General features: G+C 46.5%; 1 protein-coding gene across 2 annotated transcripts in view; it reads right to left on the bottom strand.

Annotated features, from left to right (window-relative positions):
• DNAJC27 (DnaJ heat shock protein family (Hsp40) member C27) overlaps positions 1–19,770 on the bottom strand; it is a 30,555-nt gene extending 10,785 nt beyond the window's left edge. For both annotated transcript variants that reach the window (XM_058668195.1, XM_058668194.1), the window contains exons 1-5: positions 19,530–19,770; positions 15,763–15,845; positions 14,393–14,462; positions 5,177–5,341; positions 4,479–4,601 (exon numbers count right to left, since the gene is read on the bottom strand). In XM_058668195.1, coding sequence (XP_058524178.1) covers positions 4,479–4,601; positions 5,177–5,341; positions 14,393–14,462; positions 15,763–15,845; positions 19,530–19,619 — 531 coding nt within the window. In that variant the 5' untranslated portion in view covers positions 19,620–19,770. The remainder of the gene's footprint in view (positions 1–4,478; positions 4,602–5,176; positions 5,342–14,392; positions 14,463–15,762; positions 15,846–19,529) is intronic.
• Between the last annotated feature and the right edge of the window lie 1,564 nt (positions 19,771–21,334).

The following is a 21,334-nucleotide window of genomic DNA, read 5'->3' as shown; positions in this document are numbered from 1 at the left end:
TTGAAGTAGCAGGAAAGTACTACTTTTTAAGTACTCACCTACAGGATGGTGTTGCTATATTTGGTCAGTCTTTTTATTTTAGCCATACTCAAAATGAATGTAAAAGGATAAACCCCATTCAAAAGGGATCACAGTTCACAAATATGGAATGCCTCAGTAAGGACTGCATCTAGCCTCAGATCTCATCTGCAATAGATTCCCAAGGACACAAGGATTTATTCATAGTACACATGGTTATAGAGAGGGAAGCTATGGAATGATTTAAACAACACTAGGACTGAAGTCCCAAGTAAATTTCCTATCTCATTTTCAGCTGTAACAAAGTAATAAGCACAAGGCTAGATTCCCTGTCATAAGTGACCATAAAACTGGGCATACACATGAGATAATTATTTTCAAGCACAGACAACAGCAACCTGAGATAAACCCCCAAACCACACGGCTCCTTAACTGAATTCCACTTCCTGAGCATGTCACAGACGGTAACATTGTGAGTGAACAGTCCCACTCAGCTAAGAAGGAAGCCGGCAGATATCAGAGCATGAGACTGCCTGAGTGGCCAGAATCTTTAGACTGGGAAGTGGAGAAGATGAGGCTTTGCAGAGTTGGGTCCAAAGTCCATATTGGAGATCTCCCTAAGTGTACAGCTGGAGGTTAAGCTACATATACAAATACCTGCAGCTCATCAGGCAATTAACAGATGCCATGAAATTTGGGCCAGTGTGTGTGTGTGTGTGTATAATTATTTTTTATTGGAAAGGTAGATTTATAGAGAGAAGGAGAGATAGAAAAGAACTTCCATCCACTGGTTCACTCCCCAAGTGGACACAACGGTCTGAGCTGAGCCAATCCACAGCCAGGAGCCAGGAGCTTCTTCCAGGTCTCCCAGGCCGGTGCAGTAGCTCAAGCCTTTGGGCCATCCTTGACTGTTTTTCCAGGCCACAAGCAGGGAGCTGCATAGTAAAGGGAGCAGCCAGGACACAAGCTAGTGCCTATATGGGATCCTAGCGTGTGCAAGGCGAGGATTTAGCCACTGAGCCATTGCACCGGGCCCAACAAAGTCAATACTTTGATAGAGCTGTCCTGGGGACACAAGAATTCCAACCTTGCCACAGTGAAGACATTGCCTTTGACTTCATTAACACCCCTAGCAGCTCCACGTCCCTTACGAGACAGACTCATGCTATCAAAAATCCAAAAACAAGAACTGACAAGATATGTAAAAGAGATCGAATTTGCAAGTTGAGTCCTGCCAAATTAGAAAGACTTTTAAAATACTTTGGGCTTTCTTCAAATCCTTGTTACTAAAAGAAGAAACCAAGCCTACACAAATTCATTGTATCTGCCATTAATGTGGATGCCTCCTAAAACAAGAATTCCCAGTCTTGAGGAAGGTACCATGTGCAGGAGGTTAAGCTGCTGCTTGGGATGCCAGAATATTAGAGTGCTGGTTTGAGTTCTAGCTCCTCCACTTACAATCCAACCCCCTGCTAATGCACCCGAGAAGGCCTGCAGATGATGGCCCAAGCACCTGGGTCCTTGCCAACCATGTGGGAAACTTATGCAGAGTCTGTAGTTTCTGCCTTCAGCCTGGTACAGTTCTGGCTGCAGTGGAAATTAGGGGAGTAAACTAGCAGATGGAAGACATCTCATTCTCTGTGTCATTTTGCCTTTCCAATAAGTTAGTAAGGAAATAAATTACTAAAAAAAAAAAAAAAAAGCCCCCCAAACCAAAAAACAAACAAAAAACCACAAACACAATATTCTTCTGAGAAAGATAAAAGAATCTAGAATCTTTATCATGTATCCATAATGTCTGGTGCTCAGCCAAAAAAATCATTACTCAAACGAAAGAAGAAAACTGACTTGGGCCTAGTATGATGGCTCAATAGTTAACTTGATTGTCTTGCAAGAGCCAGGATCTCATATGGGCACTGGTTCATATCCCAGTTGCTCCACTTCCCATCCAGTTCCGTACTTGTGGCCTGGGAAAGCAGCTGGGAAAAGCCCAAAGCTTTGGGATCCTGCGCCCACATGGGAGACTAAAAAGAAGCTCCTGGCTCCTGGCTTCGGATCGGCTCATGCTAGCCGTGGCAGCCATTTGGGGTGTGAAACAGCGGACAGAGATCTTTCTGTCTGCCTCTCCTCTCTGTAAATCTGCCTTTCCACTAAAAATAAATATTTGAAAAAGAAAATACGACTCACAGAAGGAGAAAAAGTAGTCAACAGAAACTGAATCCAAGATGGTTCAAATGTTGGACACAGCTATTATAAATATTTCAGGGCTCGGCAGCGTGGCCTAGTGGCTAAGGTCCTCGCCTTGATCCCATATGGCCGCTGGTTCTAATCCCGGCAGCTCCACTTCCTCTCTATCTCTCCTCCTCTCAGTATATCTGACTTTGTAATAAAAATAAAATAAATCTTTAAAAAAAAAATTCAAAGAGGTAAAGGAAAATACTGTCCAAAGAATTAAAATGAAATACACTCATATGAGTCAATACGTAGAGCATCTCAGCAGAGTTGGGAACTTTGCAGAAGAACCAAAGGCAAGTTCCAGAACTAAAAAGTCACTGGAAATTTCACTGGTGGGTTTAACAGCAGACTGTCAGTGAACTTTAGTTGAAACCAATAGAAATTATGTAATTTGAAAGGTGGAAAAGAAGGAAGGCGAGGAAGGAAGGAAGGAAGCAGGAAAAGAGAATAGGGCCAAGAAAAATATTAGTAAAAATAGAAAAAATAGAGGTAAAAAGAAAATCACCTACCTACCAATCTAAGAAACTCAACAAATCCCAAACAGGACTTACATGAGCAGAAGCCCACTCAGCGATCAGAGTCCAGCTGTTGAAAACTAAAAACAGAGAAACGCCTGAAAGCAGTTAGAGGGAAGAAAAGGCTCATTTCTTGGAAAGAGAAAGAACAGGTGCTTGCTGACAACTCATGTGACATAGCATCAGCCAGAACAGAAGGGGCCAACATTTTTTTTTAAAGATTTACTTATTTTTATTGCAAAGTTAGATACAGAGAGGAGGAGAAACAGAGAGAAAGATCTTCTGTCCGATGATTCACTCCCAGAGTGACCTCAATGGCCAAAGCTGAGCCGATCTGAAGCCAGGAGCCAGGAGCTTCTTCTGGGTCTCCCACGCGGGTGCAGGGTCCCAAGGCTTTGGGCCGTGCCTGATGCTTTCCCAGGCCACAAGCAGAGAGCTGGATGGGAAGTAGAGCTGCCGGGATTAGAACTGGTGCCCATACGATCCCAGTATGTTCAAGGCCAGGACTTTAGCCACTAGGCCACCGCACCAGGCCTGGGGTCAACATTTTTTAAATGCTGAAAGAAAATGAACCCCTGACAGCCATCACTGACACCCCTGGACAAGGCACTTGGCTACTCTTAGATATTCCCTTATATGAAACGAGAATACCTGCCACATACTATTGTGATGAGTCAAAGAAAAGATGAAACGTGTAACTTTCTCCAGAACTGTGGACTGCTACCCAAATGGCGAAGACTCGTGATTGCTCACACAGGCCTGTGGCCTCAACAGAGGAAGGAGCACAAAGCAACCTCAACCTTTTCTGCTCCTGAACGACAGTGGCTGATGCCTAGTTCAGCCTGTCAGTCAAGGATGACACCTGTCTCCTAGCTGGAGGAGTGACATCTTATAAGAAGGAAATTCAGCACAAAAGATGAAATATTATCCTACTCAGTAGTCAAGAACAACCCTTTCTAGTATAAGCTACACTACTAGAAATGCTAAAAATTCCCAAAATATCAGATATAGTCATAAGAGGCACACATTATTCATGCTACCCTTACTTCCCAATGTACCTATAATTAAAAAGTTGACTTTATAACTCACTGTTTAAGTAGCTTTCTTCTCTCAAAATGAGGAAGTTTTAAGAAGCAACTTTTTATTCAGGGTGCTATTTGAGCACATCTTCCTCCCACCTATTTGGCTGGAGAGGTCTTATTTTTATGTAAATAGTTGCATTCTGCATGAATGCCATCCTGTTCTCTAAATGCACCCCTGGAGGCTACAAGGTAGGATTGGATTAGCTGTGGCAAGGCAATTTTGCCACAGTAACGCTTCCATCTGACTACACATACAGATATAGCACCATTAACCAAAGACCATTAGGAAGAAAAATCTTGGTTCCATTTACGCCGTTCAACAGCTGATCATCACAATCACTGGGGGAGCTTTTTCAAAATACAGAACATTAAGATTGGAAACCTGTATTTTGAAGAATTCCCCCAGGTACTTCTAATGATCAGGCAGATCTGGTGTAAGACAGACAGCACACAGATCATTCTCCTTTCATGTGTTTGCATTTGCATGCTCTCTCTCAACAGCCTTTTTGTAGAGAAAGAAGTTATTCTAATGTGAAATTTTTATTATATTTTGTTTCTAATAATTTGAACTAAAAGTTGGCATGGTTGGCCTGGACGCAAACCTTCAAACAGCAAAACGCTCGGCTACCTGGAACATCTCATGGATTCCTTCCCCAGTTTGTGCCGAAGTTTCGAAGTACAGGAACCCTTTGCTCTCCGCCCACAGGCGCCCTTCACTTTCATCTACACAGCGGTGCTTGGCACAGTCGATCTGAAACAGAGAACAGGTGGCAGACAGAAGAGTCCAGCCTCGTCCCCCAACATGGCCCAGTGAGGTCTTGGTCATGGACAGAACTATGCTTAATGAACCACAGCACTAGTGTGTAAGACTACCAGGATCAAAAGGGATAAAGAAGACTGAATACAAATTACCAACTATAGACTGACTTTTTTGGGAAACATGGCTTTGCCTGGGGTGATGCACTTTCTACTTTCTCTCTTGGGAAACAGCTGCCATTCACCCTGGGAGAGGTGACTTCTAACACCTGCCATTCCCCCAGACACCGTGTTTTTCATACTCCCCACGTGCCTCTCCTAGTCAGGTGGCAAAGTGATTACTGGGCTCCATGTCCCTGGCTCAGTCACCAACATTGTTCCCCAAGTATGGCACCAGAAAATTACAAGAGGACATAAATCTTGATATACCAGCTTTTGGGTTCAGATTTGCTTTATCTTAGGAATAAAAGACAGCTGATTTTTCTTTTACAGAATGAGGAATCTTTTTTTTTTTAATCTGTTCCCCTGCACTCGGAGGTGTAGGGGACACACCATTGTTGAAGCGGTTACCTTGTTGGCGCACACTACAAATATGATATTCTCCATGTTTCCATGAGGCCCAAGCTCCTGCTTCATTTCTGCCAGCCACGCATCAAGGGCATCGAAGGAGTCTTTCTGCCCAACGTCATAGACCAGGATCACACCCTGCGTGTCCTTGTAAAACTCATTCCGAACCTTCAGACAAGAGGACAGATGCACGAGATGTAGATTGTGTGGTTTTCTAAGATGGGCTTCACAGTTAACTAGCTTCACAAGGCTACTCTTTGCTACGAACATTAACAGTATTTGCTGTATCTCAGTGTCTACTGGTCTCTGGAGGACTTTAAATAAAATGACTAACCTAATAAAAAAATCATTAGAATGAGAGGACTTAAGGCTGGAAACAAGGACCTCCTCTCCCACCCTTTCTCACTTCTAGTTCCACTGCTCAAGAGCAATAAATCTTGAACTGTTGTTGGGGATTGTCAAAGAACAATTACATGAAGTTCTTCTTAGGAAGAAGTAACAAGATGAGAAAACTGACAGCAAAAATGGCATACGTGGCAGTAGTGGGTGCAGGCACTCACACACAAGCACCGCATCTGGACACAGCTTTCTGCACGCGACATGACCAACTCAACGCTGAGCATCTCAGCAAAATGGAGCGGAAATGCACATGCACCCCAGGGTAACACGGACGTGGGCTCAGACCTGCTAGTCACATGAGCAGGTACAAATCAGTGCACTGTCCGCATCTCAGTCTCCCCACCCGGAAGGCGGGGATAACACAGCTCCCCTCCCAGAGTCACCAAGAGGGGATTGAGCAGAGTAAGGAAGGCAGAGCACTTAGCAGGCTGCCTGGAAACACTCCCCCTCTCTCTCCTGCATTCACTCCGGGCTGATGCTGCTGTTTCTCCAGAAACGATGACTCCTCCGTGAGGACAATCCACAGTTCCAGGGTGAGGTGCCCATGAAGCACAGGGCACGCTAAAGCAGCAGAAGCCACAAGAGGCTGGGGTGGAGGGGGATGAAGAACAGCACTGATAGGTGCGGAGTAGGGGTATGCCTGCAGATTACCTGTCCTTTAGAAACAATTTCCAACATCCGCTCAGACACTGGGGACTACCATGCGCAGGCGCCTTCCTAAACACATTAGGCAGGGGTTTCTGGGCATGGGCAGATAGCTGGACCAAGAATTCAGCTAACAGAAGCCTAAGAAGCTGCTCCCTACCATGAAAACCAGCACCACCAGAAAGGCCTTCCACGGAGAAGGGCCTGCAGCACCGCCCCTCAGCATGCACCTTCCTTCCTTCAGCCCTCAGCCCCAGGTAACAGGCTGCATCCTTCTTCCTGGAGGCTTGGCCGCCTGGGCTCCCACACACCACATCCTCTGGGTTCTTCTTTTATTGGCTCCCCTTCTCTTCATGGCTCTCACTCCAGCTCACTGTCCAAATTCCCCAAATCCTGAGCCCTCTTCTTTGTTTTTGAATTCTACCTTTGAGCACAGCAACGTCAACCACTTGCACAGCTCCAACTGTGAGACTCTCCATGATGAGTCCTCTTACCTGTGCTTCCACACCTGCCTTCCTAGTCACCCATGGCCTCTTGGCAGCAGCATACCCTGTTGGAATCTCACACCCAATTCACACAACGAAAGCCCTTGGACCTCCACTATCTGAAACGCCTCCTGCTCTTGAACTTGGGTGAGGAGTTCATCATTCTGAGTCACTTGGCCTTGGAGTCCACAGTGACATTTCCTGCTTTTCTGTGTTTTACAAGATCCAAACACTCCTAGTGAAGCCACCTCTGGCACACTTTGTGCATTTGCCACTTCCTTTCCATTCACATTTCCAGAAGTATCTTTCGTCTGCCCTGTTGCCAAGAAACTTCTAAGTCACTGTCCTAGGAAGACTATAAACCAAGTATAATTTTTTATAAAGCCCTGATTAAGATTTTTTTTTTTAATGGGACCTGGTGTGATAGCTTAGTGGCTGAATCCTCACCTTGCATCTGTTGGGATGCCATATGGGCACCAGTTTGTCTCCTAGCTGCTCCCCTTCCCATCTAGCTCCCTGCTTGTGGCCTCAGAAAGCAATGGAGCACGGTCCAAGGCCTTGGTACCCTGAACCCACGTGAAAGACCAGGAAGAAGCTCCTGGCTCCTGGCTTCAGACCGGCTAGGCTCTGGCCATTGTGGCCACTAGGGGAATGAACCAGGAGGTGGAAAATCTTTCTCTCTGTCTCCTCTCTGTATAACTACCTTTGCAACAACAACCACAAAAAAAAAAAAAATCTTCAAAAAAATTTTTTTCAGTGTTTTCCCACTGCCAACACTCCCAAGTTCAAACTCTTTAAGATGAAGTTTGAAGTTTCTCAGCAGTGCTTCCCCAGCCTTCCCAGTATTCTCCTCCTCCTATGACCTTCAAACAGGACAAGCTCTCATCCTCCAGACCTGCCCCATGCTTTCCTAACAGCACCTGGGAATAGACTCCTCTGTTTGGCTAACTATTCAAGGGCCAGAATGTTGTCTTGTGTGGGGTTCTTCTGCTCTATCCCCCACCACCTAACCAACCTCCTATCTCCATCAAGCACTATATACCTCTGGAAGACTGCAGCCATTTGTACTCGTAACAGTGCTTCCCACCGCTTCCAGCCTGGTCCACAGCAGCACCTCCAGCTGTATTCCCCATTAGCCTAATGGCAACATGAAAGTATGCATCTTGGTTCATCCATCCTGTCACCCACAGGGTCTTGCCAATACAAGTGTCTGAGACACTGTTCAATCAAATGGTTGAACATGCCACAGCCAAGAACAAATGTAAAGGCAAAAGCATGAGATAAAGAACTGCAAAATCTGTGTCCCATTCCCCGGGGGAAATCTGTGTATAAATCTAAATGTTAGCAAGCTCAATGGCTTTCTCTTTCAAAGGACTCAAGTTCAAATCTGGGTTTACCTACAGAAGCTTGGACCTTGGTCTCCTCTTCGGCAACATGAAAAGGTCAACGGGAACAGCTCACTGATCCTTTAAAGCCCAGTTATTCTAGTTCCCCAAAAGAGCTTTCTGACACAGTCCTGGTAGACCTGCCATGTCCAATGTCTCACTAAATAGGATACTAAGAGGATAGGAATTATTTTTTTCCTTTAAAATGTATTTGTTTTTGTTGGAAAGGCAGATTTACAGAGAGGAGAGACAGAAACATCCACTTGTTCACTCCCCAAATGGCCACAATGCCAGGAGCTGAGCTGATCAGACACCAGCAGCCAGCAGCCTCTTCTGGGTCTCCCACATGGGTGTGCAGGGTCCCAAGGACTCTGGCCATCCTCTATTGCTTTCCCAGGCCACAATTAGGGAGCTGCATGGGAAATTAAGTAACTGGGACACAAACTAGTGCCCAAATGGGATGCTGGCACTCAGAGGTGAAGGATTAGCCAGAGGAGCCATTGCACTAGCCCCAAGATTATTTCTTAACGCAAACTGAGGCCTCCGGAAGGTTCTATGAGACTCTCTAGTCCAGACATCACTGGGTGCCCCTGTGGAAGCAAGGCTAATGGTTCAAGGTAAGGCATTTCCCTCTCAGCCCTCCTGACGTTTGCTCCATGTCTGCTCATGCACTCAGCACTGTCTCACCTCTGCATAGCACTGGTGACAGGGCCAGGAGTGTGGACAGCGCTGTGGGTCTTTTCCAGGTGTATGCTGTGTGGCTGTAGACTTTGCACAGCTTGGAGCTTAGAAACACGCTGTGGGCTTTGTTTTGACAAAAAGGAGGGTTTGAGCCACAATTAGTAAATACTTGAAAAAAAAAGGTCAAGATCATCTCAGCGAAGGGTGGTTTAAAAGAGGTTCTATTAATTATGCTTCTGTTTTTATAAGCTGTTTAAAAAAAAAAAACTATTGCAATTGCAGGTTGCCTGAAAAGGAGCTTCCTGTGTAATGGGAGACAGTAGCAGAAACACTGCTTTTAACTAGTGAGCAAGAATCTGGAATGTTGAATTCAGTTCTCAACCCCATACCAGCAACTTAGAAATTGCTCAAAAGGAAGTTAACAGGTCTGGCTACGGCAGGAACAGAAAATGCTTCAGAAACACTGGAGAGGTTTCACTGCAGATGCACAGGTTCAGTCTATGCTGCTTCCTAAAACAAGGGCAGACCCACAGGGAATACGCAAGGAGTGCAGCCTGAAGAGAAGAAGCTGCGAGTGTGGAGGCCGCCACTGGGGCGCATTAGCCCATGGGCCTCCACTGGGTTGATGAGCTCATGACACCACACGAGAGACACTCATTCTTTACACTCTTAGTGTGCACCACTCAGACCTGCACTGGGTGTCAGGTGGTCCCTGGGTCCCACCAACTCACACATTGGGCCTTCGCTTCTCAGTTCCAGTGCTGCTCCCTGCAGCCTGTCACTGGCTGAAAACGCACCTTTCCTACCACGCTGATATTCCATGAGGTCAAGGGACTGTGCATCTCTAATGTCCAGTACAAAAACTGGCAAACAAGTGTGTGTTTGTGAATGAAAGACGGCCAATGAGCTGAATGCTACAGAAAGAAATCTTAGGCTGGGCAGCGGCCTGGGCAACATTCATTCTTGGGCATTTTCTTGTTATTTCTTCCCCCCCCCCCCCCATATAATATATATTTTTTATTATTTTTTTCAGTCCATTTTTTTTTCTCCTGATCTGCTAGGGGTTGAGGATGGGACGGACCACTCCTTGCTGTTAAACTATATCAGCACCTGGGGGTGGAGGACAGTAATTTAATGACACTCAGTATGGGGAAGAATGTTCAGAGGGTGCTACTTGAGTGCTTTTGATAGTTCTGAGATGTCATCGGCTTCATTTACCAAGGTTAAGAAAATCTTTCTAAGGTCTGTTGGCTGACCAAGTCCACCTCAGTGTGCATCCACAGACCCAGACACTCGCTGCAAAGCTTGGCCAGGACAGTTATCCAACCTGTTCTGCTTTCCATCTTGTCACAAGGCTAACATCCCCTACTGGCCTAGATGAGCTGGCTGTCATGTCCCCCATGTGCATCTGGGCATGCCGTCCATTGCACAGCCATCAACAACTGAGGAGGCCCAGTCCCAATACACGCTCTCCAAGGTCGGACCACAGATCTTGTGATTTTCCCTGTGGCTAGGGTCTGAGTTCAGTGACCCAGCAGGAGAGTCCCCCAAGAAACTGCCTGGAGTGACCACAGACTTGACTCTTGTGTTTGCCAGCTAGTGCAGGGTGGGTCAGGTTCAGTCCACTACATATATCAGCCAATGCACATACTGGTGAATGCAGGTACCTGGTCAGTTCCACCCTTAGCCCCATCTCTCACGAGAACTGATGGGTGCTGCAGCCTAGCCCAGCCCAGCCCACAACAGGCCGAGTCTTCACGCATACCAGCAGGTGTCTAGTCAAGGCTACCCTAAGTAACTCCCAGAGGTCCACCCCCAGGCTGGTTTTTCATGTGTACCAGCATGTGCTGCAGCCTAGCCCGGTCCATCCTGCATCCCATCTGGCTCTCATTCACACCCATGCAGACCCATCCCCAGATCCATCCCCAGACCCAGCCCACTCAAACACCAACAGCAGCTATTACCTTGACTAGCCTGGCCAGCTCTCACACTCACCAGTGGAAGCAGTGGCTCAGCAAGGGAGTCCCCAAGGTTCCCCTATAAAGCCTGCTCCCTTGGACATTTTCTAACTTTCCACCTACATCCTTTTGTTGCTTCTGGGAAGATGGAGCAGATGTATTCTTGTACCCTTCCTTCTGAGCACAAATAAAATGCCTGAATGCTATAGATAAGTCAGGCATACAACACCAACAAAAACCTGTGCTGTGCAGCCAAATGTGCAGCTTAGCCAGACTCCACTTTAGAAGACTTCACCTTGGAACAACCAGCTCTCTACCTTCACCCACTCCAGCAAAGGGTGAGGGGAAATTCTAAAACTGAAAAACACAATAAAGTATCATATGTTAGACCGCTGACCTCATCTGAACAACAAAGAGATAAAAAGACTTGCAGAAAAATGAACTTTCAAGTGACTGGGCTCATCATATCCTCATGGGAGACTGGATAGCGTTGCCCGTTTTAGGCTGTGTGTTAGCCCCTCTTAGCATCACAGGCATCTGGGGAATGAACTGTGAACTGAAAGAGTTCTTTTTCTCTTTCAATAAATTAACTAATTAGTTAATTTTAAAAAAGAATGAATAAAACATCAGGGACATCAGAAAAACCTGTAAGATTAAAACAAAAAATCAGGGCCCGGCACAACAGCGCAGTGGTTAAAGTCCTCGTCTTGTAACCACTGGGATCCCATATGGGTGCCAGTTCTAATCCTGGCAACTCCACCTTCCATCCAGCTCCCTGCCTGTGGCCTGGGAAGGCAGTCGAAGACAGCCTAAAGTTTTGAGACCCTGCACCCGCATGGAAGATCCGGAAGAGGTTTCTGGCACCTGGCTTCAGATTGGTTCAGCTCCAGCCTTTGAGGCCACTTGGGGAGTGAACCATCGCACAGAAGATCTTCCTCTCTGTCTCTCCTCCTCTCTGTATATCTGCCTTTCCAATAAAAGCAAAATAAATCTTTAAAAAATAAATAAATAAAACAAAAAATCAGAACCAAAAGAAGGAAAAGAGAAATAGGATAGGGCTGAGAAACTACTCAATGAAACACTAGCTGACAACTTCCTAAATGTTGAAAGAAAGATAAACCTAAAATCAAAAAGCTGAGAAAATCCCAAATAGGAGGATACTAACCCTTGCCAAAGAGCCATCTGAACAAAGAAAATAACCTGAGACAGAGAGGGTGCTATTTCCTGGTAAATCATGTACACACATTTGTGCCAAACAACAGAGGTACAAAATACATGAAGTAAAGAAATGCAAGCCAACAGGTCACAGTTAGAACTCCAGAACCCAAAGAGGAATGACCTTGAAAGTTGCCAGAGAAAGACACCTTTCCCACACAGAAACATCCTCATTTCACATGACAGCAGATGAGCCAATTATCAGAAACCAGAGGCCCTGGTAAGAAGCACAAGTTTCTCAAGTGTTGAAAGCAAGGCACCAGTAACTTGGAATGCCTATCCAGCAAAACTACTTTTCTAGAACCCAGAGAAAACCAAGACATTCTAAACCAAGCAAAACCAAAAAAACTTGCGCCCAACAGCCCTGCTCTAAAAGAAGGGCTAAAGCATATTCTCTAAACAGAAAGGAAATAAGAGAAGGAAACTTAGAATGTTAGGAAGAATGAAAGAACAGAGTAAGCAAAAAAATGGGAAACCTACTGGCTTTCCTTCTCTCTCAAGTGGATTTAAATTATGCTTGAAAGTTGAAGCAAAAATTAAACATTGATGTGGTCTGACAGGATTTTATTTAAAAAAAAAAAAGATTTATTTTTAAATTTCTATTGCAAAGCCAGATATACAGAGAAGAGGATAAACAGGAAGATTTTCTGTTTGATGATTCACTCCCCAAATGGCACAATAGCCAGAGCTGCACCAATCCGAAGCCAGGAGAGCAGAGCCTTTTCTGGGTCTCCCACACGGGTGCAGGGTCCCAAGACCTTGGGCTGTCCTCAACTGCTTTCCCAGGCCACAAGCAGGGAGCTGGATGGGAGGTGGGGCTGAAAGGATTAGAACCGGTGCCCATATGGGATCCCGAAGCTTGCAAGGCGAGAACTTTAGCTGCTAGGCTCTGGCACACTACATTTTAAAGATGATTCAATCGTTTATTGTCTTTAAAAATCACCTCAAATATGATGCCAGCAGTTGAAAATAAAATCACAGAAACAGATGTATCATGCAAACATCAATCAAAGAAAAGATAAAGCTGCTGTATTAGTAATAGCAGATCAAGTAGGGAGTAGACATTTCGTCTAGTGGTCAAGACCCCACAACCCACATGGAGTACCTGGGTTTGAGACCTGGCTTCGGCTGCTGAGTCCAGCTTTCAGCTAATGCAGAACCTGGGAGCCAACAGTGGGGACTCAAGTAGCTGGGTTCCTGCCACCCATGTGCAAGAGGGTGCTCCCAGCTCCCAGTTTCAGCCTTGACCCCGTCACTGCCCATGGCAGGCATTTGAGGAAAGAACCATTTGCTCACTCTTTCTCTTTCAAATAAATAAATCAAATAGACACTAAAGCAATTAAAATAATCAGAGGTAGAGGGTATATAATGTAATGGTAGAATCATATAATGAAGATACGGCATATGAACCAAATGCATAGGGACCAAACAACAGAGTCACAAAATACATAAAGCAAAAACTGACAAAAACAAAAACAAAATCATAATCACAGTCTGAAACATCAATACCCTTTCTCAGTAATTGTTTGAACAATTAAATAGAAAATCAGCAAGGATTAGAAAAACAACACTACCACTAACCAAAGGCATATAATATTCACAAAACACTCCATCTAACAACAGAATGACACACATTCTTTTCAATAGCCCATGAAATAAATATCAAGATACTCTACTCCGGGCCAGGAAACAAAACTCAGCACAACTGAACAGAATGAAAATGAAAACACATCTTATCAGAATGCATGGATACCCTTAAAGCCCACCTGAGAAGAAAATCCGCAGCCCTAAACAGACAGGTTAGAGAAGAAGATTCATACTGATAATCTAGGGTCCTACCTCAAGAACCCAAAATAGAGAAAAGTAAACCCAAGGTATGCAGAAGTAGAACAGCCAAGGCAGAAAGAAACAAGGAGCTTCTCTAGGAAAAATAAAAAAGCCCAAGGGAAGGAAAATGGCCATGAAATCATGTTGGTGGGAGGCAAGTAAGTGGAGCTGCTGTGGAGACAGAAGGATCTCTAGCACCAAGCCTTGAAGGAAACCACATCACTGAGCTCTTCTTAAAGCCAAGTGTGAATGTAATCATCCTCTGCAGGTTGGATAAAGGATGAAGTCTTACAGGAGGTCAAATTGTCACATTAAGTGTCTGAAACGTTAGCAATGAAATCTCCCCCTCCTGATGAGGGCAACAGAATAGATCACTGGGTAGTCACTTTGTTTATGTGAAAGGCAGACGACACAGAGAGGAGACAGAGAGATCTGCCACTGGTTCAGTTGTCAACTGCCACTCCAATGTGGGATGCTAGGGTCACGTGGCTGGCTGAGCTTGCTGTTCCACAAACACGAGTTACCCCTGTGCAATTCTGCATGTGCTTTGAATACCGACTGTTTCAGGATCTTTTCCCAGATCCAACCATACTAAGACACATATTCTCCAAAACGCTTTCTTACCTCATAGAAGAAGGGATGCCCAGCCATATCAAAGATGTTGACCTTGACTTCTCTGTCTCTGATTTGCACCCTGAAATGATGAAAGGGAAATAATTTCAGAGAAGGTCAAAGTTTGTACATTCACATGGATATCCTGTATGTCGCTGTCCAAGTCCAGATGGCCGTGTGTGTGACTCTGTAGGAAGCGACTGGGTGGATGATTGTTGTCTTTGCTCTGAGCCTGCAGACCTACCCGGAGGGCTCACCTCATGAACCCGCCTCACGTAGAGATGCTGCAGGCCACTGTCCCCCATCAGCCAGGGACAGCTCCACACACAAGAAGAAAACTCAGGGTAGGGAAGTGGGAGCCAGGGAGGGCTTCTCCCATAAGCTTCCCTTCACTTAGGAAGGGACACCTGAATTACCATTGGCTATGCTTGGAAACCCAGGCAGTACAGAAACAGGGAGGGATGTTGATGACATCTTTTTAATTTCTTGTCATCTTCATTTGACAAGGGGCAACAGCCAATTCGTTTTCAGAAACAAAACTGAAAATTTAACATTAGGGAAAATGATCATTTGTTATTAGATTATCTATTGTTAACATCATAGCATATTTCTTTTCAGTCTTTCTTGAAAATGAAAACTTGGGCCCGGTGTGGTGGCCTAGCAGCTAAAGCCCTCACCTTGAACATGCCCCGGATCCCATAGGGGTGCCGGTTCTATTCCTGGCAGCTCCACCTTCCATCCAGCTCCCTGCTGGTGGCCTGGGAAAGCAGTCGAGGATGGCCCAAAGCTTTGGGACCCTGCACCTGCCTGGGAGACCTGGAAGAAGCTCCTGGCTCCGGATTGGCACAGCACTGGCCGTTGCGGTCACTTGAAGAATGAATCATCAGATGGAAGATCTTCCTCTCTGTCTCTCCTTCCTCTCTGTATATCTGACTTTGCAATACAAATAAATAAATCTTAAAAAAAATTATTATACCACAATAATTTGATCTTCTAATTCCATTTTACAGGAACTTTTGGAAATATCTTCATATTTTCACTTTGTAGATGGATTATTTCTAAGTACTCTAGAAATGCACCTGCTAAGAGGCCCAGCTTTAGTATAAAAGCTTACTCCGCCTGTGGAGGGAGGGGGGCTCTGTGCTGACTTGCTGCTTGCACAGACCTGTCACAAACTGGCAAATGGCATGTGCTCAGGACACAGGCTGCATGAAGAAATGATATCATCACAACCTATTTGGGAAGGTCTCATTCCTACCCTTCTCCACTGGTCTTCTATTTCAAGACAACCTGCGTATATGTGTTGCTATAAACGCGAGTCATTTTAGAAAGAGCCCTAAATTCCTGTGTCCTTTACAAGGCCAAGGAAACACCATACTCACTTTGTAACTCCATAGTCAATTCCGATGGTTGCCAGGTATTTAGACACAAACCTCTTCTCACAGTACCGCTTTATGATGCAGCTCTAAAAAAGGCACAAATCATGCATCTAGTAAACACTGAGAACATTTACAAGACAAATACACTTCCTAACACAGTTTCTTCATTCCCCACTATGAAAAAAAATCGCGGGCCCGGCGGCGTGGCCTAGCGGCTAAAGTCCTCGCCTTGAATGCCCCGGGATCCCATAGGGGCACTGGTTCTAATCCCGGCAGCTCCACTTCCCATCCAGCTCCCTGCTTGTGGCCTGGGAAAGCAGTCGAGGACAGCCCAAAGATTTGGGACCCTGCACCCATGTGGGAGACCTGGAAGAAGTTCCTGGTTCCCGGCTTCGGGTCAGCGCAGCACCGGCTGTTGCGGCTCATTTAGGGAGTGAATCATCGGACGGAAGATCTTCCTCTCTGTCTCTCCTCCTCTCTGTATATCTGCCTTTCCAGTAAAAATAAATAAATCTCAAAAAAAAAAAAAAAAAGAAGAAGAAGAGAAAATCCCAACTTTATAAAAATCACCAAAATTGTTAAAAGATTTTAAAGAAAAATATCCTAAAACTCTTCCCTTAATTCTAAACATGAGTTTGCTTATAGTTGAATACTTGGCACGTGTTTCTTTTTCTGAAGGCTTTTCCATCTGTATGTTTCAACAGTGTCCCTAGGACAGAGAGATCTAGCCTTCACTTCCCTCCCCACCAGATCCACACTCCAAGCCAGCTTTTAGGCTAGACGTCCTGCTATCACTTTAAACCCAAATGTCCCCAAATGAACTAATCACACAGAAGGCTCATCACAGATGTGTTAATACCACCACGTGCCCAAGTCTACAAGGTCAAGACACTGAAGTCGTCATCGATTCAGGACTTAGTCTTCAGTGTTTCTTCCGTCTTTTCTTTTCAACCCATTCCCACCAATCACACGTTGTTTTAGGTCCTTGTCACTGTTTCACCATGACACGGACACTGCTGACTTTCCTGGCTCCTTCCTTTCCCAAGTTCAGTTGACACTGTAGGCTAATATTATTTTACTTCCCTAACTCAAAAATCTCAAGTAATTCTTCAGCATTAAGTAGATGAAATCCAAATTCCTTTCACTCAAGGCCTTCACCTGTTTTCTCTAACTAACCCTTCCTACACAAACTCTCCATTTCCATCAAACTCCCAAGGTTCCAGCTCCTGACTTTGCCATTACTTCTCCCGCTCCTTGAAAAGAAGTTCCTCTCTTCTTTCCACCTCTTCCCTATCCTTCAAGACCTGGCTTCAGCCCGGAGCAGCCACATGTGCTTCATGGTCTTCTTGCCTGTGTCTGAATTGCGTATTGAGAGTGAACATTAAACATCTGAATTCCTGCAGCACTTCCAAGAAATACTAATCCTGTGGCCCATCTTCTGCAGAACCACACTCCCCTTGGGGCCAGGTCAGTACTCACAGCCTGTGCCGCACTACTAGCTACTGTCCACATGCGCATACTTCTCTAACCTCTCCATCTAGACGATGAATTACCTTCGGCAAGCAGCACTAGCCCAGTGCCTTTCACACCGTAGGATTGACAACCACCAGAGGAACATGAGAGAGCATCAATTAGATCAAGTTGGGATTGTTGTGATCCAGTTTCCTGCTAAGGCACCTAAGGGTCAGCTGCTGATGGCCCAGGGACTTGAGTCTACCGCCCACCAGGGAGAGACCTGGCTGGAGTTCCTGGGTCCAGCTCTGGCTCCTGCTGGCATGGGAGGAGAGAACCGGCGCGTGAAAGATCTTCCTCTCCTTGTTTCCCTTTCTCTGAACTTTCAAACCAACAGATATCTTTTAAAACCTCCATTGGTGTCTTAACTGAATTACACTGATAGATTATTTTAAGTAACTGACCTCGCCACAATTTCAAGGGATCCCATCTAAGAGTGGATCTTTCCATTAGCCTAACTTACTTTGTCTTCTCAGATAATTTTTTCTTTTCTTTTTTTTACAGACAGAAAAGTCTATTTGTGAATGGGGGAGAAGAGGAGGGGAAAGAAGAGGGAAGGCGAAAGCACCTCCTGAGAGAAAGCCAGGAGGTGGGGTGCCTCTCGAAAGGAGAGACCTTCTCAGAGAATTTAAAGCTCTGCCATACAAGCTCTATTTCTTCAAAAGTTTGAAACCATGTGCTTTACATTGACTGTTAATGTTTTCAGCTGACTAGAACCTGGATATAATAAAGCTACAAATTTGTGTCTTGGTTTTAACAAGATTGAATTTTCTTTTTTTTTTTTAATTTATTTTATTGGAAAGGCAGATGTACAGAGAGGAAGATCTTCCATCTGATGCTTCACTCCCCAAGTGGTTGCAACGGCTGGAGCTGAGGCGATCTGAAGCCAGGAGCTTCTTCCAGATCTCCCAGGCAGGTGCAGGATCCCAAGGCTTTGGGCCATCCTCGACTGCTTTCCCAGGCCACAGGCAGGGAGCTGGATGGGAAGTGGCGCCATTGGGATATGAACTGGCACCCATACGGGATCCCGGCGTATGTAAGGTGAGGACTTTAGCTGCTAGGCTACCGCGCCGGGCATTCTTACTGTTTTTAATTCAGATAATTTCCTTTGCGTTTCAAGTAGACAATCACATTATCAGCAAACAATGATCATTTTTGTCTTCTTTCTGTTTTTCTATTTACTATCTTCTATTTTATTTCTGCCTATTATCAAATTTCAATGGAGTAAGTCTAGCACACCAAATAAATGTAGTGACACTGGACATTTTGGGCTGCTACTATTGTTGCACCCAGAGACACATTACATGTCTAAATGTGACATGTGCTCACTTAGCCAGTTTTCTTCATAAAACCTGGAGGTTTTCTCATTTTGCTTTCTTGTCTGGGAGGTATGGAGGGGCTTTTAATAGGTGTTGTCTTTCAGGAAATGGCTATAATTATCCTCAGATATAGAGAGTTAAGCAAAGCAGAATCACGCTAATCAGAAGAAAAAAAAAACCACCAGGAAATACTAACTGTGCATTTAGTAAATACTCCCACGGCCACCTGTCACACTCAGATGCCAGCGAAGTGGATTCTGACAGCTCCCAGGGCTGGATCCAGCAGGGCTGACTGCGTGGGAACGCGGGCTCTAACCCTGTGTCTCACTGAGCTGATGTCCTTGCCATGTCCTTAACCAAAACCTTCCATTGATTAAGGGTTCATCCACCTGTGGCCCTCCCTTCCCTACCCCTCTGGGTCAGTCTGTGGCTGACACTAGGCAGATGGAGCAGAGAGAACCAGGGTGTGACTTGGGCTCCTCGGCGAGGACCAGATGTGACAACTTCACCAGGAATTTCTAAAAATATGCAAAACAAAATAAAACAAAACCACGGCAAGATCCTCGCCTAGAACCCACACTGGCTTCTGTCGCGCTCCCTTAGGAAGGGGATGCAGACGCTGGGCTGCTTAGCAACACTGGGCTAAACCCCAATACCCCCCCCACACACACACACCCAAGTCAACTAAAAGCCGGCTCTCCCCCGAGGACACCCTGACACCTTCCCAAGAGGACTGACGTCGGCCGAGGGAGCAGCCCAGAGGTCGCCCAGGTCAGGCCCCTCTCCTCACGCAGCCGCGTCCTCGCGCAGCAGCCCCGGCCTGCGGTGAGGGGCGGGGAGGAGGCCGGGCCCCGGGCCGTTGAGTGGCCGCCCTCCCAGCCAATGAGCTCGCCGCCCCGCTGCGCCGAAGTCCCGCCCCTCTCCGCGCGACGGACTCACTTTCCCCACTTCGGCGTTGCCCATGGAGATGACTTTGATGCGGAGGGACTTGGTGGGCTCCTTCCGCTTCGGCACGTTGGCCTCCATCATCCGCGTTCTCTCGGGGCCACTAGCCCGCTCTCGGCTTGGGCGGCAGGCTGGTCCGTCCCTCAAGACGCCTCGTCCGTCCCTCAGGATGCCTCGTCCAATGGCGGTCCCGCTGGTCGCGTCACGGCCGCGGGGCCACGGTCCGCCATCTCCGCCGCCGCCTGGCCGGGAACCGAGGGGTGGGGAGGGGGAAGGAAGTCTCGCGATGCCAGAGCGGGCCGGTGACGTCATCCCCGGGCCCTGGAGACGCGGCCTGGTTACCTGGGCTTGGGGGTCGCGCAGCGAAGCAGGGAGGCGGCGTGGGATGGCGTGGTTGGGTTTCCTGTGGATGTTTGGGAGCTAGTAACTAAATGTTGGACACTCGGTTGGATATTCTGAATCCATGTCCAGGCTGGAAGTATCTGGAACATGGCCTGATTCGAAGCCCAGACTTGCCAGAAATCCCAAGTGTGTTTGGGAGTGAGGTGCTGCTTTTTCATCCTGGGTTCTTATTAGGCCCCTGGGCCCTGTTCCTCTCTTATCCCTTCTCCCCACCACTTCAGAGCAGCCTGCCCCTCGGTACCAGCCGGTCACTGGTTTCCAGATTGCCTGGGGTACCAAATTCAAGGATGCTTCAGTCCCAAAGCAGAGCCATATTTGCATAGAACCTGCTGTGTACTCCTAATGGGTTAATACTTCATACTGCCTGAGCCCTAGGTAAATGGTTGTTTTATGTTAGATGCATAGTGCCAGGTCCCGGCTGCTCCACTTCCAGTCTAGCTCCCTGCTGATATACCTGCAAAAGCAGTGGGATGTGGCCCAAGTCCTCAGCACCCCCCCCCCCCCCCCCCCCCGTCACCTTCAAGAGAGGCCAGATGGAGTCCTGGCTCCCAGCTTCAGCCTGACCCAGCCCTGGCTGCTATGCTTGGGCAGTGAAGCAGTGGATGGAAGATTGCTTTTTCTCCATCTGTGTCTGCCATTCTGTTTTCCAAATAAATTTTCAAGCAGGGTTCATGTGGAGTGCAGGTGACAGTTTTCTTCCCATCTTGGCTTCTCTGCAGATAACCCGGAAGGCCTTGGGATGTGAAGGCTCCTACCAACCATGATGTGTCCTTAAGCCTGTCACTAGCTTATCTCCTGGACATCCAGACTTAACGGGCACGGTCAGCTGCTGCCTTCCCTTCGGCTGCCATGCCTTCTAGCAATGTGGCTTTCTCGTTCTTTTTCCAGAAAACGGGAAGAGCAGCTCTTTGAGTACGTCTTCTGACACAAACACTTTCTTTCTTTTTTGCGTCAATATCTTCAGTTACAGAGGATAATAGAACTTGACAAATGATTATTTTTTTTCTCTGATAAAGAATAGTCATCCATTTTATCAATGAACTCAAACGCCGAGGTCCCGTTTGCTTTCGGACTCACAAGGCTTTTAACCTCTTAACAGGAATGTATTACAGAAAATTTGAAAAAGCTGAAAAGGGTCCAGCACCGTGGCCTAGTGGCTCAAGTCCTCACCTTGAACGCGCCGAGATCCCATATGGGCGCCGGTTCTAGTCCCAGCAGCTCCACTTTCCATCCTGCTCCCTGCTTGTGGCCTGGGAAAGCAGTCAAGGATGGCCCCATGCATTGGGACACTGCACCCGCGTGGGAGACCCGGAAGAGGTTCCAAGTTCCTGGCTTCAGATCACCACAGCAGTGGCCATTGAGGTCAGTTGGGGAGTGAATCATCGGATGGAAGATCT

This window comes from Ochotona princeps, chromosome 8 (assembly GCF_030435755.1).
Source record: "Ochotona princeps isolate mOchPri1 chromosome 8, mOchPri1.hap1, whole genome shotgun sequence".
Lineage (NCBI taxonomy): Eukaryota > Metazoa > Chordata > Mammalia > Lagomorpha > Ochotonidae > Ochotona > Ochotona princeps.
Note: the sequence above shows the minus strand (reverse complement) of the source record. Positions and strands in the feature narration are given on the sequence as shown.